At 46.1% G+C, this 17,320-nt stretch overlaps 1 protein-coding gene across 2 annotated transcripts in view; it reads left to right on the top strand.

Annotated features, from left to right (window-relative positions):
* MAP3K9 (mitogen-activated protein kinase kinase kinase 9) overlaps window positions 1–16,919 on the top strand; it is a 104,284-nt gene extending 87,365 nt beyond the window's left edge. The window contains exons 6-13 of one of the 2 annotated variants that reach the window (XM_004370999.2): window positions 948–1,188; window positions 3,012–3,134; window positions 4,391–4,544; window positions 7,715–7,783; window positions 9,257–9,369; window positions 9,574–9,594; window positions 10,533–11,357; window positions 12,763–16,919. In XM_004370999.2, coding sequence (XP_004371056.1) covers window positions 948–1,188; window positions 3,012–3,134; window positions 4,391–4,544; window positions 7,715–7,783; window positions 9,257–9,369; window positions 9,574–9,594; window positions 10,533–11,357; window positions 12,763–13,247 — 2,031 coding nt within the window. In that variant the 3' untranslated portion in view covers window positions 13,248–16,919. The remainder of the gene's footprint in view (window positions 1–947; window positions 1,189–3,011; window positions 3,135–4,390; window positions 4,545–7,714; window positions 7,784–9,256; window positions 9,370–9,573; window positions 9,595–10,532; window positions 11,358–12,762) is intronic. The other variant, XM_004371000.2, reaches the window with a different exon arrangement.
* The last annotated feature ends 401 nt before the right edge of the window (window positions 16,920–17,320 follow it).

Raw genomic sequence — 17,320 nt, 5'->3', positions numbered from 1 at the left:
CTTCAGGCTGGCTCAACCTACTTGCTTCTAGGTATTGTGAGGGTGGATCGGTGTCTGGGCTTTGGTTCAAGTTCCCTTGAAGGAGGGGGTTTAGACCCACAATTCCTTAGATGTGAGCATATGGAAGAGGAGGACTTAGGAAGCTTGAAATTTTCAACTTTTCTATTTAACTGTAAAATCAACCAATCAGGAATAATTTTTATGCATCTTCCAAGTTTTTTTTTTTTTTCCCTGCTGATGGTGAAAGCAAAATAGTGAGATAGGGAAGCGAAGGATTTGGAAAGCACATAACAATCTTCTTGGGGCTTATTTCTTCAAAGAAGGAGAAACTGAAAAGTTAAGCTCGACTTTCCAGAACTTGTGATGAATCTATGTTCCCATAAAGAAGTTTTGTGTTGATAATATTGTCTTATGTCTGCTTCTTCTCATTTCTCATTCATTTATTTATTGATTCAACAAGTTATTCAACAACCATTGAGTACCTACTTTGTACCAGTTGACTCTGGTTTAAAAAAAAAAAAATACTTCATATAATGTGAAAAATTACAATAGAACCAGGTCTGTAAAATTTAAAAACATGATTTTATTTCCCAGTCACCGGCAGTTTTAAACAAGATTCAAGAAGTGACTGGGAACTCCCAGTTGCCCTCTGTAGGGCCTGTGGTTTTAGCTTCTCTGGCTGTATGCTCAGTATGGCTGTTCTGAGCCTTCCTTTCTCCATCATACAGGGTGGTCAGGTATTCACTTACCGTTAACTAGGTACTGGGCTTGCTGTCTCTGCCGGGAACTTGAAGTATGGGGGTAGCAGCACAGATGCTCTGTGGGGCCTAGCCAGCTCTCCAGGTTGCCATGAGCACTTACTGTTGGGGCTCTCAGGCCTTACCCCCAAGACTCCTCTGTGCTTAGTGCCCCACTCTTCTCTCTGATGGCGCCCATCTTGTCCACAGGAGCTCCGCACCTGGGAGGAGGAGCTGACACGGGCAGCGTTGCAGCAGAAGAACCAGGAGGAGCTGTTGCGGCGCCGGGAGCAGGAACTGGCCGAGCGGGAGATTGACATTCTGGAACGGGAGCTCAACATCATCATCCACCAGCTGTGCCAGGAGAAGCCCCGGGTGAAGAAACGCAAGGGCAAGTTCAGGAAGAGCCGACTGAAGCTCAAGGACGGCAACCGCATCAGCCTCCCTTCCGGTGAGTGGCCTTGCCCTGCTGGGAAATGAAAACAGAGAGCCTGGTCAGGGAGCAGAGGCAGGGGGTATGTGGGAGCTTGGAACTAAGCTTGGAAACCTCAGTGATGCAGCTGGTTTGAAATGGGCCATTCCATTCAGTGGAAAGACACTGGTCTGCTAAAAGTGCCCCACTCTAGGGCATTATTGAGTATGACTGAACACAGAGTATGAAATGAAGACAGGGCAGGCAAGCAGGGTCCAGGCTGCTCGAAGCAAGCTCCCTCACATGGTGACATCTCACACCTTAGGAAACTTGGAGAGGAAACATGTAACTGGAAAAAAAATTTTTTTTTTCCCAGAGTAAGTGTGTGTACGCATGAGACAAGAAAAATCTTAGCTCTGTGAAACAACCCATCTCATGGTTTCTTTAAATAATCAGTTCTCTGAGTACAGTTGAGATTAGGTTAAATTTGTAAGAATTTGATTTACACCTAACCTTTTAGAAACACACTGGCTGACAGAAGTTGCATTTATCATATATACAGCCTTGGGAAAATGCCAAGAGAGAAATAGAGAAACCGTAGATTAGAATCATTGTATGTATAGTGTACCCATTGAAGTAGGTGAGTGCTCAAGTGTGTGCTTATGTAGATAAAAGGATTCAGATGTGTTCTAATTCTTTAAGGCCACAGGAAGCAAGCTTATCAGAAGTATAAGGAACCAAGAGGAAATAGCATAATACGAACAGTAAAAACCAAACCCGTCGCCATGGAGTTGATTCCAACTTGTAGCAACTCTGTAGCAGTGGGTGATTTTAAACACTAGGATGGTGGCTTAAGTACAGGCAAGGGAATTAATTTCAGTGAAATTCAATGAATGTGTTCGTGTTTACTGGTTTCCTTGTTGCCTATTTTTTCTTTTCAGACTACCTGGATTTGTTAAGCACCTCTTGAGCATCAGGCGTGCGCCCAGCATACTGCTGGGTACTGGGATAGAGAAATAAAAGCTATAGTTCCCACCCTCAGAGAGAGCACAGTCTAATGAGGAGTTGTTGTTGCCGTTGAGTTGTTTCCGACTCATGGCAACCCCATGTGTTGCACAGTAGAACTACTCCATAGGGCTTTTAGGGTTGTGACCTTTCAGAGGCAGGTTACAAGGCCTGTCTTCCGAGGCATCTCTGGGTGTGTTTTGGTTAGTAGTGAGCGCTTAACCGTTTGTGAGGAGACCTAGGTGCAAACAAGCAGTTGTTTGTTATACATCTTTGACAGACAAGGAAACTGAAACTCAGAAATTTCAGAGCTGAACACAAACCCGGTTAGCTGACCTTAAGTTCTGCGTTCTTTATGCTTGTACCTTTGGAATACATCGGAATTTGGGCCATTTGCCCATCTCCCTCCCTTCCCTACATTCTCACCAGGGGCTAGTTCTTAATAACTCACTCTGCCCACTCTTAGTGAGAAGCATCTTTTCCCTACTTTGACCTCTGAGAAAAGGGGCATGTCATAATAGATTATATAAAATAGAGAATTTTAAGTTAAATTTTTTTAGAATAATCAACAAAGTTTTATGTTCTAAAAACAATTCTAAATATGTCATTGCTACACCTGCATACATTATAGAGATAGCTGACGAAGACTGGGTAATAAAGTTCACTCAAATAATGAATTTTCCATCTTTCCATACCTTCGTCTTGCCATGTCCCTTTGGGAAAAAGAGAACATTTCCCAGATGTGAACAATGAGCTTTTCAGGAAACTGGGATCTGTCCCTCAGGCATGCCAGGCAATGTCAGTCTCCAACGGGAAAATTCTAATGCACACGCATGTGTTTGTCTTTCCCCAAGCAGATTTCCAGCACAAGTTCACAGTGCAGGCCTCCCCAACCATGGATAAAAGGAAGAGTCTGATCAACAACCGTTCCAGTCCTCCTGCAAGCCCCACCATCATTCCTCGCCTCCGAGCCATCCAGTGTGAGACTGTTTCCCAAATTAGCTGGGGCCAGAACCCACCAGGGGCACCTGTCCCCTGCTCTGTCCAGCCACCGACTGGTCCAGGCTTGCTCCATCCATAACTTCTGCCACCTCTCCTCGACAATGTGTATATACATGCACATATGTACGCAAATCCTTAGCCCTCCCCCTTGTCTCTCTTTATTAACTTTACTACTTGCTCCTGTACCTTTTACTCTTAGTCAGATACCAGCATAAAAGTTTGTGGGTATTGATAGTATCTTTAGTAAATTACAGAGTGATTTGGACACTGGTGTGTGATGTAGACCCAGGTTGGTACCCTGGCCTGGGGACCTTGCATGCTGTCTGCCATATTTGGGGCATCATTGTTTCTCTTTTGTCTATGCTTCCCAGGGAAGGGCTTTTGCAAAGTTTAGCTTCTAAGGAAATCTGCCAGATACTTTATGTTGGCTGAATCTAGACCAATTGTTGGAAAAAAAAAAAAAGAGAAATTTCACCCCCAAAACCTGGATTTCTGGCTTTAAAAAAAAATCAGATCAGTGGGTTTCTTTTCCCACGTGGCCACAGTTGGCTGGAATTGATGGTGGCCTACACATGTTCTGTATTTTGCCTTAGTCCCTCAACTCCCTGTTTTTTGGTAACTGGCTCCCTTCACTCATTTATGATACATGCCTGGTCCCTGAGGCGTTTGGGTTTCCATTCTTGTTCTAAGGTATCAGTGTGAGAGGAATGTTCCTTCACTCTTATCTATTGTATTTCTCTAGGCTCTTCCTTCCCCCTCTCCACCGACTCCTAACTTCCTTCTCCTTAGACTTGAACTCCTTATTTTCTTTCTTTCCAATTCATTCTTCCCAAAACCTGTTCTGCATGTCCATATCTTTCTTTCCCTTTCTCTCTCCCTCTAGCTCCTTATCTTCCCACCACCTGCTGCCCCATCCCACCCAACAAAACAAGTTCCTTAAGTCAGATCTATTTGGAACTCTGATGTCTGGTTGGCCTAAGCTTCAGCTTTACTTTGGCCTTATAAGAATTTAGGAAATTTTTTCATGTATACTTTGAAAGTGCTAAATAATTGGTATCTGAGAACTCCATACTTTTCTGGAAGGCTCTACTCGGGCACAGAGTTTTTAATGAGGTCTAACTTCTTCCTTGCACCTCCAGGTATGTGTGCGTGTGTTTAGTGGAGTAGAGGCTAGTTTTGGGGGAGGTTCTGTCTGTCTTTTCTCCAATTCCCATTCAACCTTTGTTATTCACAGTGACACCAGGTGAAAACAGCAAAACCTGGGGCCGGAGCTCAGTCATCCCGAAGGAGGAAGGCGAGGAGGAGGAGAAGAGGGCCCCAAAGAAGAAGGGACGGACGTGGGGGCCAAGTACACTTGGTCAGAAGGAACTTGCCTCAGGAGATGAAGGGTAAGAGCCAGATGATGTGAAGTTCTTTCTCACTTAAAAATGGGTGCATCATTTAAAAAATACGATAGAAAACATCTTTTCCTCTGTTGTATGTTTCAGTGCTTTCTGAGAAATTACAAGCTTCCTGATCTTTACAACAGAGTTTTCCAATTTCCTTGTTCCCTGTAACCTCCTAGAATAGGGGGCAAGTTTTTTCTGTAAAGGGCCAAATAGTAAGTATTTTAGGCTTTGCGGGCCATATAGTCTCTGATTGTGTCTAATCAGCTCTGCTATTGTAGCACAAATGCAGCCTTAGAACACGGGCAGTACGTACATGAATGAGCATGGCTGGGTTCCAGTAAAACTTTGGAAATGGATACTGGCAATATAAACCAAAAAAAAAAAAAAAAAACAAACTAATTCCATCGAGTCAACTCTGACGCATAGCGACCCTACAATGAACACAATTAATGTCACTAAATTGTACATGTGAAGAATGTTGAAATGGCAAATGTTTTGTTACGTACATATTTACCATAATAATAATTAAAAAAAAAACAAAAACAGGTAGTGGGTAGGATTTGGCCCAGCAGGTATAGTTTGCCAACCCCTGGAGTTGTCCAGGCATTGTTGTTGTTAGGTACCGTCGAGTCAGTTCTAACTCATAGCCACCCTGTGTACAACAGAACAAAACATTGCCCGGTCCTATGCCATCCTCACAATTGTTGTTATGCTTGAGCCCATTGTTGCAGCCACTGTGTCAGTCCACCTCATTGAGGGTCTTCCTCTTTTTCACTAACCTTCTACTTTACCAAGCATGATGTCCTTTTCCAAGGACTGATCCCTCCTGATAACATGTGAGACATAGTCTCGTAGTCTCCCGTCCTTGCTTCTAAGGAGCATTCTGGCTGTACTTCTTCCAAGACAGATTTGTTTGTTGTTTTGGCAGTCCATGGTATCTTCGGTATTGTTCACCAACACCATAATTTAAAGGCATCAATTCTTTTTTGGTCTTCCTTATTCGTTGTCCAGCTTTAACAAAATGTAAAAAGTTCTGCCTGAGTATTTTACTCATACTTTCCTCTTTCTCTTAGAATACCTGTTCAGAGGAAGGAGAAGAGCAGGGATCACAGGACTGTCTTGACAGGAGGCTCATCCTAAAGCAGGGTCAGGCAGAATAATCCAGCCCTGGTAGTGCCAGTAACCAGGTGCCATTGAGTTGATTTTGACTCATGATGACCCCATGTGTGTAAGAGTAGAAGTGTGCTCTATAGGTTTTCAATGACTGACATTTCAAAGTAGGTTGCTAAGTTTTTCTTTCAAGGAGCCTCTGGGTAGATTCGAACTTCCAGCCTTTTAGTTAGCACGTGAATGTGTTAACCATTTGCACCCCCTGTGGACTCCAGTTGAATGTAGCTCCAAGGTCACCAGTACTTCTTTCAGCCCCTACCCCATAGCCACACTGGCATGTGTGAGCACCCTCTCTGGGAAAAGCACAAAACACACCTTGGTGCCTTGGATGTGCTTGTGTTCCTGCTTGTAGTCTTGTGGCCTAGGAGTTAAATTCTCCCTAGTCCCAGTTCTTCACAGGCCAGTCACTCTTCGGGTAGTATTGAAGAGCTTGGATGCCAACACCAGACTGCCAGAGTGTGAATCCTGACTCCACCATTCCTAGCTGTGTGATTTTACGTCTGAGTATCCTCATCTCTAAAATGGGAATAGTCATAGTGCCCACCTCATGAGTTGATGTCAGGAGTAAATAAGTTCATGTTCGTAAAGTGCCTAGAAGATTGGCCAGCGCATCGTAAGCATTGTGAATAATAGCTATGATGATTATCCTCTGCTTCTCAGCAATTCTCTTTCATACTTGAAAGAATTGACCTAATGGTTTATACTTCTCGTTCTCGGTTTAAGAGTCTAGGACAGTGTTTCTTGACTTTTCTAAGTGTAAGGATAAGCAGTTGCCCTACCTCTGCCTTTTGTGTGATTATCCAAAGAGCTTCCAAGGTTGACTTTCAGGCTTTAGATCCCTGCTTACAGGTGCCCCAAACCTGTGACTGGTGTAGGTAATCCTTCAAATACTAAGATTTCATGTCCAAGTCTATTTTCCCATATCAGATCGGAGCTGAAGGTGAAGATAACAATTGGGTTCTTAAAGGACTGACTGTTTGAAGCCAGGCTTCAGAAACTACTGAATACTTTTGCATGGCATATTTAGATATATAAGGCGAACTACCTAACAAATGTGAGAACTCAGTGATTGAACCCTTGGGAGCTGGCAAATTGCTCTGCTATATTAAGTTCTTTAGGAGCAAGAGCTCCCCAATCTGTCCTTTGAACCTTGGGCTGGAGGGGGTTGAGCCAGGTCTGAGAAACTCAGTCACCCAGAATCCCTTGATATTTCTGGCATTAGTATGATTCCAGATAGGATTTACCAGGCTGGCTATGGATTGCAATAGGTTCTGTGGCTCTGCTTCATTTAAAGGTTTTTTTTTGTTTGTTTTGGTAATAAATTGAGTAACTTTGTTTTGCTACAAAATAATTAACTTTGGGATTTTCTTCCTGTCTACATAAATTCACCGTCACAAACTTTTGAAGCAAATCAAAGTATATGACTTAATTTTTTGTGATTCTCGAATTCCTACTGAAGAAATAAAATCTCGAAGAAAGACCTCTTTGAGGTCAGAAATTTTTAAGAACTCTATATGAGTCGGAATCGACTCGACGGTGATGGGTTTGGTTTGGTTGGTATATGGCAATATTTCTGTTTTTAGTACCTGTTGCCTGAAGAAAGTATGTAATGAAAAAAAGCTATCTGAAATTCAGTAATGTTAAGTGAATTTGTGTTTTGTGAATCTTGATAGCATCTTCATCCTTTAAAAAAATAGTACCTATCTGTTGGAAACATATGTACTCTCTGTACAGAGCTCGGGTATGTATGAAGTTACAGGCCCCTTGTATGCTGTGGCTGCCCAGGGACCTTTGTCCCACAGGTCAGGAGGTCCTCGGCCTGTAACAGCTCCAGCAGGGCCATCTTGTTAGATCCTTGTATGGTGTGGGCTTTGCTGACCAGATAAGGGGAGGGTGGCTGGCAGCGCAGCTAGAGTCCAGCCTTGAGGGTTTTGGTGTGGGAGAGGCTGAGCTGGATGTTTCCCCTGTTGCCTACTGCTGATTCTCTTTATTCATTGAAGATCCCCTCAGAGACGTGAGAAAGCTAATGGTTTAAGTACCCCATCAGAATCTCCACATTTCCACTTGGGGTGAGTGACCTTCACCCTTTCATTACCTGTGCTGCTGCTAATAGTTCCCCTGCCATTTCCTTGTTCTCACAGCATCTCCCCTAGAATCAAGCCTCACTGCCAGGGCTGTGCTGACTTCTTTTTTGTTCTTTTTTTTTTAAGCAGTACCATTGTGCACCATGGGAAAATTCCTGTGTTGATCTCACTTTTTCTTATTCTTCTCTGGCCAAGCCCTTGTTGGGATACCCCTGGCACCCTTAGTTTTAGGGAAATGGTACATGGCTATTTTCCCTTTGATTTTTAGCACTGGTTTTAACTTTGCTAATCTGGATTTCCTGGAATCCAGAGCTGGAGGTGATGTTACAAGCTTTTCAGTTAGAAATCTCAGGCTATGGGTTTAGCAATATTCTTATCTCTGGCTCTGGATTTTGGTTGGAACCAGTGGTGTAGGAATATACTTTATTTTATGGATATTTCTGATAGTACTTGAAACAGAGTTCTGAAGTTGGGGAAAAAATTGGTCCTCCTCTCTCCCAGTAAAGATGGGCTGGGACTCCAGGAAGAGCAGGCTTTAGCTGAATGGTACTTTCTAGCCCTAAAAAAAAAAAAAAAAGAGCCACTTCTGGTTGTAATCCTGGTGTCTCCAAGGCAGCCGTTGTCCAGAGATTACCAATCCTTCCTTATATTATCCTCTAGGGAAAAGACTAGTGCTTCTGGGCGTCTGATTCCCCCTGATTCCCTGTGTGAGCACGTAGGGCACCCAGTCTGTATCCTCAGAGAAGTTGCTGGCTTGCCAGTTATGAGTTGATTACAGGGTTTTGAAAGCAAAGTCCTGTCCCCTTCCTCTCCACCCCAAGACAAAGTGGAGGGGTCGAATACAACATTACATACAGCTCACACAGGTCTGTCCCAAAGTGCACCGGGTTGCTGCAGCTTAGAGAGGCAATTTTGTTGGTTGCTTTTTGTTTTTGAAAAGTGGATGGCTTTGAAAGTTGCCTACGCATGCCATACGCTTGGAAGAAGAACTTGAGAAGTTGTGTGAGTAGAGTAGCCTGGCCCATCTGCATCTCTACAGGTGCCCAGTGCTTGCCGCATTGCAAGTATTTGCACTGCAATATTTCTAATGTCACTAATACGTTGTATTCACCATCTGTCGGTTGATTGTCTTTCCCTTAAGATGAGCTCAGGAAAGACCTCGGCTGGTCCTGGGTGGTCCTTATTCTTTCTGTCTGCTTGCCAGCCTGCCCACCGGGTCTTTCTATAGCAGCATGTGAAGGACTGGATGTCATGCCACCACTTTTCTTTCCCTAGAGCATGTACCCTTTTGTTTACAGAGCGAGTGGGCTCTGCAAGATTTGTTGCCTGTACTCCAAGCCTCTTGGGCTTTGGTGTAATTGAGCAGATGGGGAGAGACGTTTCCACAGACCCATGGATCCGAGCACAGAGTAAGGGAAGGGACCAGTTCTAACACTTTCCCCATTTCTGCCTTTTCAGCCTCAAGTCCTTGGTAGATGGATACAAACAGTGGTCATCCAGTGCCCCCAACCTGGGGAAGGGCCCGAGGAGCAGCCCTGCCCTGCCAGGGTTCACCAGCCTTATGGAAATGGGTAAGCATCACCCTTGTCTTCATTCTCTCCCTGTTCTCTCAAGGAATTCTTGGCCAAGCTTCCAGGGCTGTTTAAAAACCCTCGTGCTATTTCATGGTGGTTATCTCCTTTCACTCATCGAACCTGCCCCACCCCCCCTCCCCCCAGTCCAATCCCTTCTGAGTTTACCCTGCTTCCATTTCACTGAGTCTTCCCAAATCACAGTTCTTCTTACTGCTGCCTGGAGCCTCCCCTTGGCCTCAATCCCAAGAGGACAGTTACAGTCTCCTTAGAGCAGTGCAGGGGGGTGAGGCCGTCAATCAGGCATTTCCCCTTTCTGGGTCCCTTTCCTTGTATTTTAACGCAGGCAGTCAGTAAAGCAGAGGATGGTAGTAGAAGGCACTGCAACCTTCCTCCAAGGAAGCTTTTCCAGTGTTGTCCTGTGATTCCTGCATGGGCAAGATCTTCTCCAGGCCTTTCCCGTACTCTTTATAAGTTTCCAAGATCCTAATAGCTCAGTCCGTAGAGTAGAATGGCCTTCACCCATGTAGGGGATTCTAATCTTTTACAAGAGATTGGTCTTAAACAAGTCTAGGCCATTATTCTAGAAATCCAAGGGCCTTCCAATTTTAAGGTGCAAAAAAATAGGAGTGTTTCTGTTCCATCCAGTATTCTGGGAAACTGATACTGCATTTGGTCTTATGGATTCTGAGGCCCTCTCTCTCTCTCCAGGAGAGAACCAAAGAAGTGCACCAATGCTCCTAATGCTTCTCCAGAATGGTCCACACTACATGGTGCCCAATCCCTTTCCAGAACACCTAGTCTTTTACTTAGAGATGTGGTACAGGCCTCTCCTACCTTCTTTGTGTTTGGGAAGCCTCCCAACTCTTTAGGCCTCTTTTCCATCTTCAGTAGAGGGTCTTTATGGAATGAAGTAGCAAGTTAGCAATCCCCTGTTCTGCAAATAGAGAAACAGGCCCTGGAATGGGGAGTGATTTCCCCATGTTGGTCAGAGTTGAGTGTAGGGGATGAAGCCCTATAGGTTTGATGCCCAGTTCCTTATCCTACCTATCCATCAGACTGTTTGGTCTTTGTATCCCTAACACTAAACAAGGAGGGGTGGGGTTGGGAGAAAGGAGCAGAATCTTATTCTTGTTGCTTTATTCCCATTTTCTATTTCCCCTCCATTCCTTTCATCTTCACAGAGGATGAGGACAGCGAAGGCCCAAGGAGTGGGGAGAGTCGTCTACAGCATTCACCCAACCAGTCCTACCTCTGTATCCCATTCCCTCGTGGAGAGGATGGGGATGGCCCCTGCAGTGATGGAGTCCATGAGGAGCCCACCCCAGTCAACTCAGCCACCAGTACCCCTCAGCTGACGCCAACCAATAGCCTCAAGCGGGGTGGTACCCACCACCGCCGCTGTGAGGTGGCTCTTCTTGGCTGTGGGGCTGTTCTTGCAGCCACAGGCCTAGGGTTTGATCTGCTGGAAGCTGGCAAGTGCCAGCTGCTTCCCCCGGAAGAGCCTGAGCCACCAGCCCGGGAGGAGAAGAAGAGGCGTGAGGGTCTTTTTCAGAGGGCCAACCGTCCTCGTCGGAGCACCAGCCCCCCCTCCCGAAAGCTCTTCAAGAAGGAGGAACCCATGCTGTTGCTAGGTGACCCCTCTGCCTCCCTAACGCTGCTCTCTCTCTCCTCCATCTCTGAGTGCAACTCCACTCGCTCCCTGCTGCGCTCTGACAGCGATGAGATCGTGGTGTACGAGATGCCTATCAGCCCGGTTGAGGCCCCACCTCTGACCCCCTGCACCCACAATCCCCTGGTCAATGTCCGAGTGGAGCGATTCAAGCGAGACCCCAACCAATCCTTGACTCCCACCCACGTCACCCTTACGGCCCCCACACAGCCAAATAGTCACCGACGGACTCCTTCTGACGGGGCCCTTAAGCCAGTGGCTCTTGTAGCCAGCAGAAGCCCCTCCAGCAATGGGTTGAGCCCCAGTCCTGGAGCAGGTGAGTCCTGTCGTCTTCCTCTTTCCTTCCTTGGCGCCTTCCGGGGGAGTGGAGATGCTTGCAGGTACCTCATTTCCTCTTTCCACCTCTGGATTTGAGTGAACTCTATTCCTCCTTCGGACTCAGTCAATCAAGCATTTGGTTGATTGATCTGGGGTGGGAGGGGTAGCCAGAGGTGATTGACTTCTTTCTGTCCTGTGTCTTGGAGGTCTTCCCTGTGTTGTGTGAAGAAGTTAGACAGGTTCTAGGAAGAATCAAAACCAGGAATCCTGTGGGATGTTCAGGCCCTGTGTCTTAGGGCAGTGCAATGCCTTCAGGGTACAGGAAGGGCAGGAGTCCAGCTTCTGGTTATTCACTAAAGAGGATACTGAAGTTACCAGGAAGGAATTATGTACTGCACACGGGAGGGGTATTTTCTGCCACATAGCTGGGCTCTTGCCTCTCATTATAGCATTAGTACAGACACACTCGTAAGGCAGGCTTCCACCCATTCATCACACTCTTCAACACTTACCCTCTTACTCACACCTGACTCTTCAAACCAGGATATGTGTCCACATAAATTCCTACACATGTACATATACTTCTCCACCTGACACCCAATACTTCTGGACATCCTGGATATATACGCCCTCATCCTAGAGTTTTCTCCCCACAATCCTTGCTGTCTGTAAGAACTAAATCTGACTTGGAAGCTCTCCTGATCCCCCTAGGAGAAGGAGGGATGGCAGTAACCCTTTCAGTGAGATTTGAGTCTGAGTGGCAATTGTATTTTACCATTTGGCTTCCCCCTCCCCATTTGAGATTTTTTGTTATATTCAGATATACGAACTGTTTGGGAACAGACACTCCCTATTATTCATTTGAGGCCTCTGATACCTAACTCTGTCACATGTTTATTAAATGGATAAACAGTGAATGAACGGACATGCCCTGAAGTCAGGGGTTGCCAAGCTTTTCTTGTAAACGGCCAGATAGTTAATATTTTAGGCTTTATGGATCATACAGTCCCTGTTGCAGCTATTCAGCTCTGCTATTGTAGTGCTAAGGTGGATAATATGTAAATGAATGGGTGTGAGTGTCTTCCAATAAAACTTTATTTATAAAACAGGTGGCCGGCCATACTACGGCTAGTAGTTTGCTGACATCTGCCTCAAGTTATTTCATTAGAGATGTGACTCTGGATGTCCCATCTTATTACCAGATGCAGGGACTATAGCCTTCTAGTTCACTCTTGTATCCCCAGTTCCTCCCAACACACTGCATGGCATGCAGTAGGTGCTCAATAAATATTTGTTGACCAGTTTAATAGGGGTATGGCAGGGTAGTGTGGGAGCAGTGTACATCTGGTTCAGAAATCCTGTACCATCATCTGATGCGTCTCTTTTTGTCTCTTGACCAGGAGGAATGCTGAAAACCCCCAGTCCTAGCCGAGACCCAGGTGAAGTCCCCCGTCTCCCTGACCCCAATGTGGTCTTTCCCCCAACCCCAAGGCGCTGGAACACACAACAAGACTCTACCTTGGAGAGACCCAAGACCCTGGAGTTTCTGCCTCGGCCACGTCCTTCTGCCAACCGGCAACGGCTGGACCCTTGGTGGTTTGTGTCCCCCAGCCATGCCCGCAGCGCCTCCCCAGCCAACAGCTCCAGCACGGAGACGCCCAGCAACGTGGATTCCTGCTTTGCTAGCAGTAGTAGCACTGTGGAGGAGCGGCCTGAACTCCCAGCCCTGCTTCCATTCCAGGCGGGGTCACTACCCCCTGTTGAGCGGACGCTTCTGGACCTGGACGCCGAGGGGCAGAGTCAGGACAGCACTGTGCCGCTGTGCAGAGCCGAACTGAACACACACAGGCCCGCCCCTTATGAGATCCAGCAAGAATTCTGGTCATAGCATGAAAGGGTTGGGGTGGGCAAGGGGGAAGCAGGAGGATGTAGGGAGAGCTGGCTGGCACAGCCCTTTCTCAGAGTTGGACCCCCTGAGATCCAGCCCTACTTCTTGCACTGATAATGCACTTTGAAGATAGAAGGGATGGAAACAGGGCCACTTCAGAGAGTCTCCTGCACTGCAGGGCCTTTCTACCCATGTCCACTGGAGGGGCTTTGGTCATCAGCTCTGGCTGTGTAGGGGAGGGAGGGGTGTGTGCATGTCCCCCATCCTCCAGTCTTCCTTGCCTTTTGGGTGACCCTGCAGAGTCACTCAGCCAAATCAGTCTGCTGCTCCCTCTCCTCAGCCAGCTGGGTGTGCCCAGAGCCTGTCCTGCGATCCCTTTGTTTGCCCTGAGTTCAAGCTTCCCAAACCACCAGTATTGGATGTTCTGTGATTGATATTGATCCTCTTCCAGTATCCCCCAACACCATGATTGAAATCTCGTTTGGTGTTGAGATATGAGCTTTTCTGTATCCTAAGTCCTTTCCTGTCTGCTGGAGGACTGAAGGCAAGGTGCCCCAGTGTGGGGGCATAGGAGTGGATGGACCTGGCACTACTGCTTGCACTTCCACATGCCCCACCTACTTATCTGAGCCTACAGGTGGTATGGGGAGCTGCCTCAGTGAGAATTGGGGGTAGAGGAAGAGTTAAGAAAGTACAGTCAAGTTGCAGTGAAGTAGGTAACTGTCCTCATTCCTTCTAGAAATGCTCAAAGAAGGGTAGAAACCAACACCTGTTGAAGGTATCCATCTGCCTACCTGGGGTCAGGACAGGGTCAGACTAGGTTCTGATACAAACATATGCTCATCCCAGGAGTGGTTTCTTGGGAGACTTATTCACTGGTGCCAGTTCTGAAGCCAGAGAGAAAGTTCCTGTGTTTGTGCCTTCCGTTGTTTGATCTTTGTGTGTTATTCCCTTCCTTTGGTCTTTGCTTTGATTCCTGAAATTAGTTGACTTTAGGTTACGTGTTTGGTTGATAGCATATCACTGTGCAGCACCAGAATAGCAGGTGGGGGTGGGCCCTAGACACGGAGTTGGAATTTTGGAGTTTCCTTCTCAGCTGAGTCATCCATTTTGTGAAGTAGAATAGGGCCATTAGTAATAGCTTTCTTAAATGGATGTGGTAAAGGGACGATGTTTGTAAGGTGCTTAGTGACCCATTCATGTACAATAGACTTCAAGTCCCAAGCGCTGAAAATTGACCAAGGCCTCCTCTTGTCTGTATATACAGGCAGCCCCTTATGTTGGGCTCTGGACAGGATAAGAAGGACAACAGAGGCCAACCCTGGATTTTCTGGAATTTTTTTCCCTAATGTGAATGTGGAGCTTCTTCTGAAGCGTTCTCATGTGTATTGTCACCTATTCCACTTACTCTGAGGCCTCCTGTGTTATTTGTGGACATTTGTCTTTATCCAGAAACCACAGCTGGTTCTTAGGTCATTCTCCTCTTCCCTCAAGACTCTAAATGTTGCTCCACTGTTCTTTATTATGGAATATTGCTCTGGAGATGTTGGAGGCCAAGTCGGTTCCTTGCATCTGCTGCCCAGATGCCAGGATAGGGAGAGTGCTGCACCTGGTATAGGTGGTAGATTTGGTCGCTGCTTTTTCTCTATAACTGTGATATAAGTCTTGCCCTGGGGATAAACAAAAGGGTTGGCCTGGTTTTAAAATTGTTTCTTGCTTGATGAGTCCACTAGCACTTTGGTTCAAGGGCCTCACCAAGTCTTGGGTGGGGAGGCACTATTGGTTCTGTTGCCCCAGGTTTTGTTATTGCATTTCATTTCTCACCTTCTCTTTGTTCAGCTAAGCCAATAAGTAAGAGATTATTTTTGCCCCACGCCCCTACTCCTAAACTAGGGTGGAAAAGAAAGTGAATCCTGTCAGCAGTTCTAGCCAACCAGTGACACTTCTTCCTTCTTGATGGACTTGTTAGTTGCTGCTGAGTTGACTCCAACTCATGGCGACCTTATGTATAACAGAACAAAACATTCCCAGTCCTGCACCATCTTCATGATGATTGGTATGTTTGAGTCCATTGTTGTGACTTTTTGTCTGTCCATCTCATTGAGGTTTTCCTTTGTTTTTGTTGGCCTGCTACTTTACCAAACATGATATCCTCTTCTAGCAATTGGTCTTGATGAAGAGAAGAGCACACATGGTCCATTCTCTGCCCTTCCCCTGGGTCCTCTGTAACCCCAATCCCTAAACCACTAACACATCTATAAACTGTTGGCCACACTAAATGGATCTCTGGTGGGGTACAGCCTCCAAACCATGCTGACTCTGGACAATATTCTGTGGTATCAAGCAGAGATTTTTCCTTTGTCATTTTGTTAGGCTTCAGCCATCTTTCTTGGAAGTCCTTGGTGTAAACTGGATGATGGTCACCTGCAATTGAGTGAGAGGTTGAACCCAAAGGATGAGTAAAATCTCTTTGGGAAGGGAAATTGCAGAAGCAGGGCTATTCCAAAGATAATGCTGTGAGCTTTCATGAAGATGGAGGAGGTACCATCTCTCAGTTCCTGCTAAATCTTCAGTCGCTGACAGCCCCCTGCCTGCAGCACTGTCTTTGAGGAGCAAGGCTGGAGATGGGTTAAGGATCTAATAATACAGTAGCAGATTTGAGTTGCTTTCTGTCCACTCAGTTTCCTTGCCCTATGGTTGTGGTCAGGAGCTGGCCTTGAAGCTGTGGATGAAGTATGATGGTAGCTTGCCTTCCCCTTCTCCCTTTCTTTTCTTTCCCGAGTGATGTTTTTGTTCTGCTGTCAGCAATGTACTTACTATGTAGAAGATAGTGATAGGAAACAGATATTGCTCTCTGCCCCTTTTCCTGGGATCCTTCAGCTCCTACCACTGATTCCAAACAGAACTATTCTCTGTTTACTCCCTTGGGGATCCAGGCCCTGCAAAGGGGCTGAGTAGATGTCCATGTTATCTATGTTATTTCTAAGAGGCTTCGGAGGATGCTCTTATCTTGGTATTCTTTGGCATCCCCAAGGTCTGGTCATAACAATAGTAGTAATAATAATAATAAGAACAACAGTAATATCTTAGAGTTGGACAACTTGGGATAGTTCTAACCTTTTCTCCTGACCTTGACAAAATTGCATAATTTTCCTTCTACATTTGGTCTACTTGCCTGTAGAGAAGTCGATGCTACAAGATGAAAATTCAAGTGAAAAGAAATTAGAAAGATATTTGGACTGATTGCTAAGTCTGGCACCAGGCTCTGAGACCTGAACAAGCTGGTCCTATTCCCCTTTTGCTGGGTGACCTTGGGCTGATCTCTTAGCCCATCTCAGATTTCCTTCCTGAAAAACCAATCGTCACATGCTTCCCTCACGAGGGCAATGGGAGCCTGTATCAGAGAAGGTCAGTGAAGCACTGTGGCTCCTTGCCAGCTCCTAGAGGAAGTTTCCTCCACCTTTACAGGAGGAATTGCTGAAGTTGACAAAATGTGGCTCTCACCACCTCTAGGGTACTTGCCTTTTGTTTTTTCCTTTGGCTTCTGAAAGAGGAGTGATTTGGAGTTTGCTTAGTATAACTAATGGGAACCACGGTCAGAGACGAGCTCTTCTATTGCATATATGTAGCACCTGGTGTTTACAAGCGTCCTTTCCTAATTCCTCCACTTGTCAGGCTGATCGTCCTCACTATTTGTGTCTTCTTGTTGTTAGCTGCCATCGAGTCAGCCCCACCCCCCTCCCCTCATGGCAACCCAGTGACAATGGGATGAATCACTGCCAGTCCTCTGCCATCTCCATGATAGGCTGTAGATCAGACCATTGTGATCCATAGGGTTTTCACTGGCCGATTTTTCGGAAGTAGAGCATTAGGCCTTTCTTCTAGTCTGTCTTAGTCTGGAAGCTCTGCTAAAACCTGTTCAGCATCATAGCAACATGCAAGCCTCCACTGACAGATGGGTCATGGCTGCACATGAGGTGCATTGGCTCGGAATCAAGTCCGGGTCACCTGCACGGGAGGCAAGAATTTTACCACTAAACCACCAATGCCTCATTTGTGTCTTACAGAGGAGG

The sequence above is a fragment of the Trichechus manatus genome, unplaced genomic scaffold (assembly GCF_000243295.1).
Source record: "Trichechus manatus latirostris isolate Lorelei unplaced genomic scaffold, TriManLat1.0 scaffold00010, whole genome shotgun sequence".
Taxonomy (NCBI): Eukaryota; Metazoa; Chordata; class Mammalia; order Sirenia; family Trichechidae; genus Trichechus; species Trichechus manatus.
The sequence above is the reverse complement of the archived record's forward strand: the minus strand, read 5'-3'. Positions and strand labels throughout refer to the sequence as shown.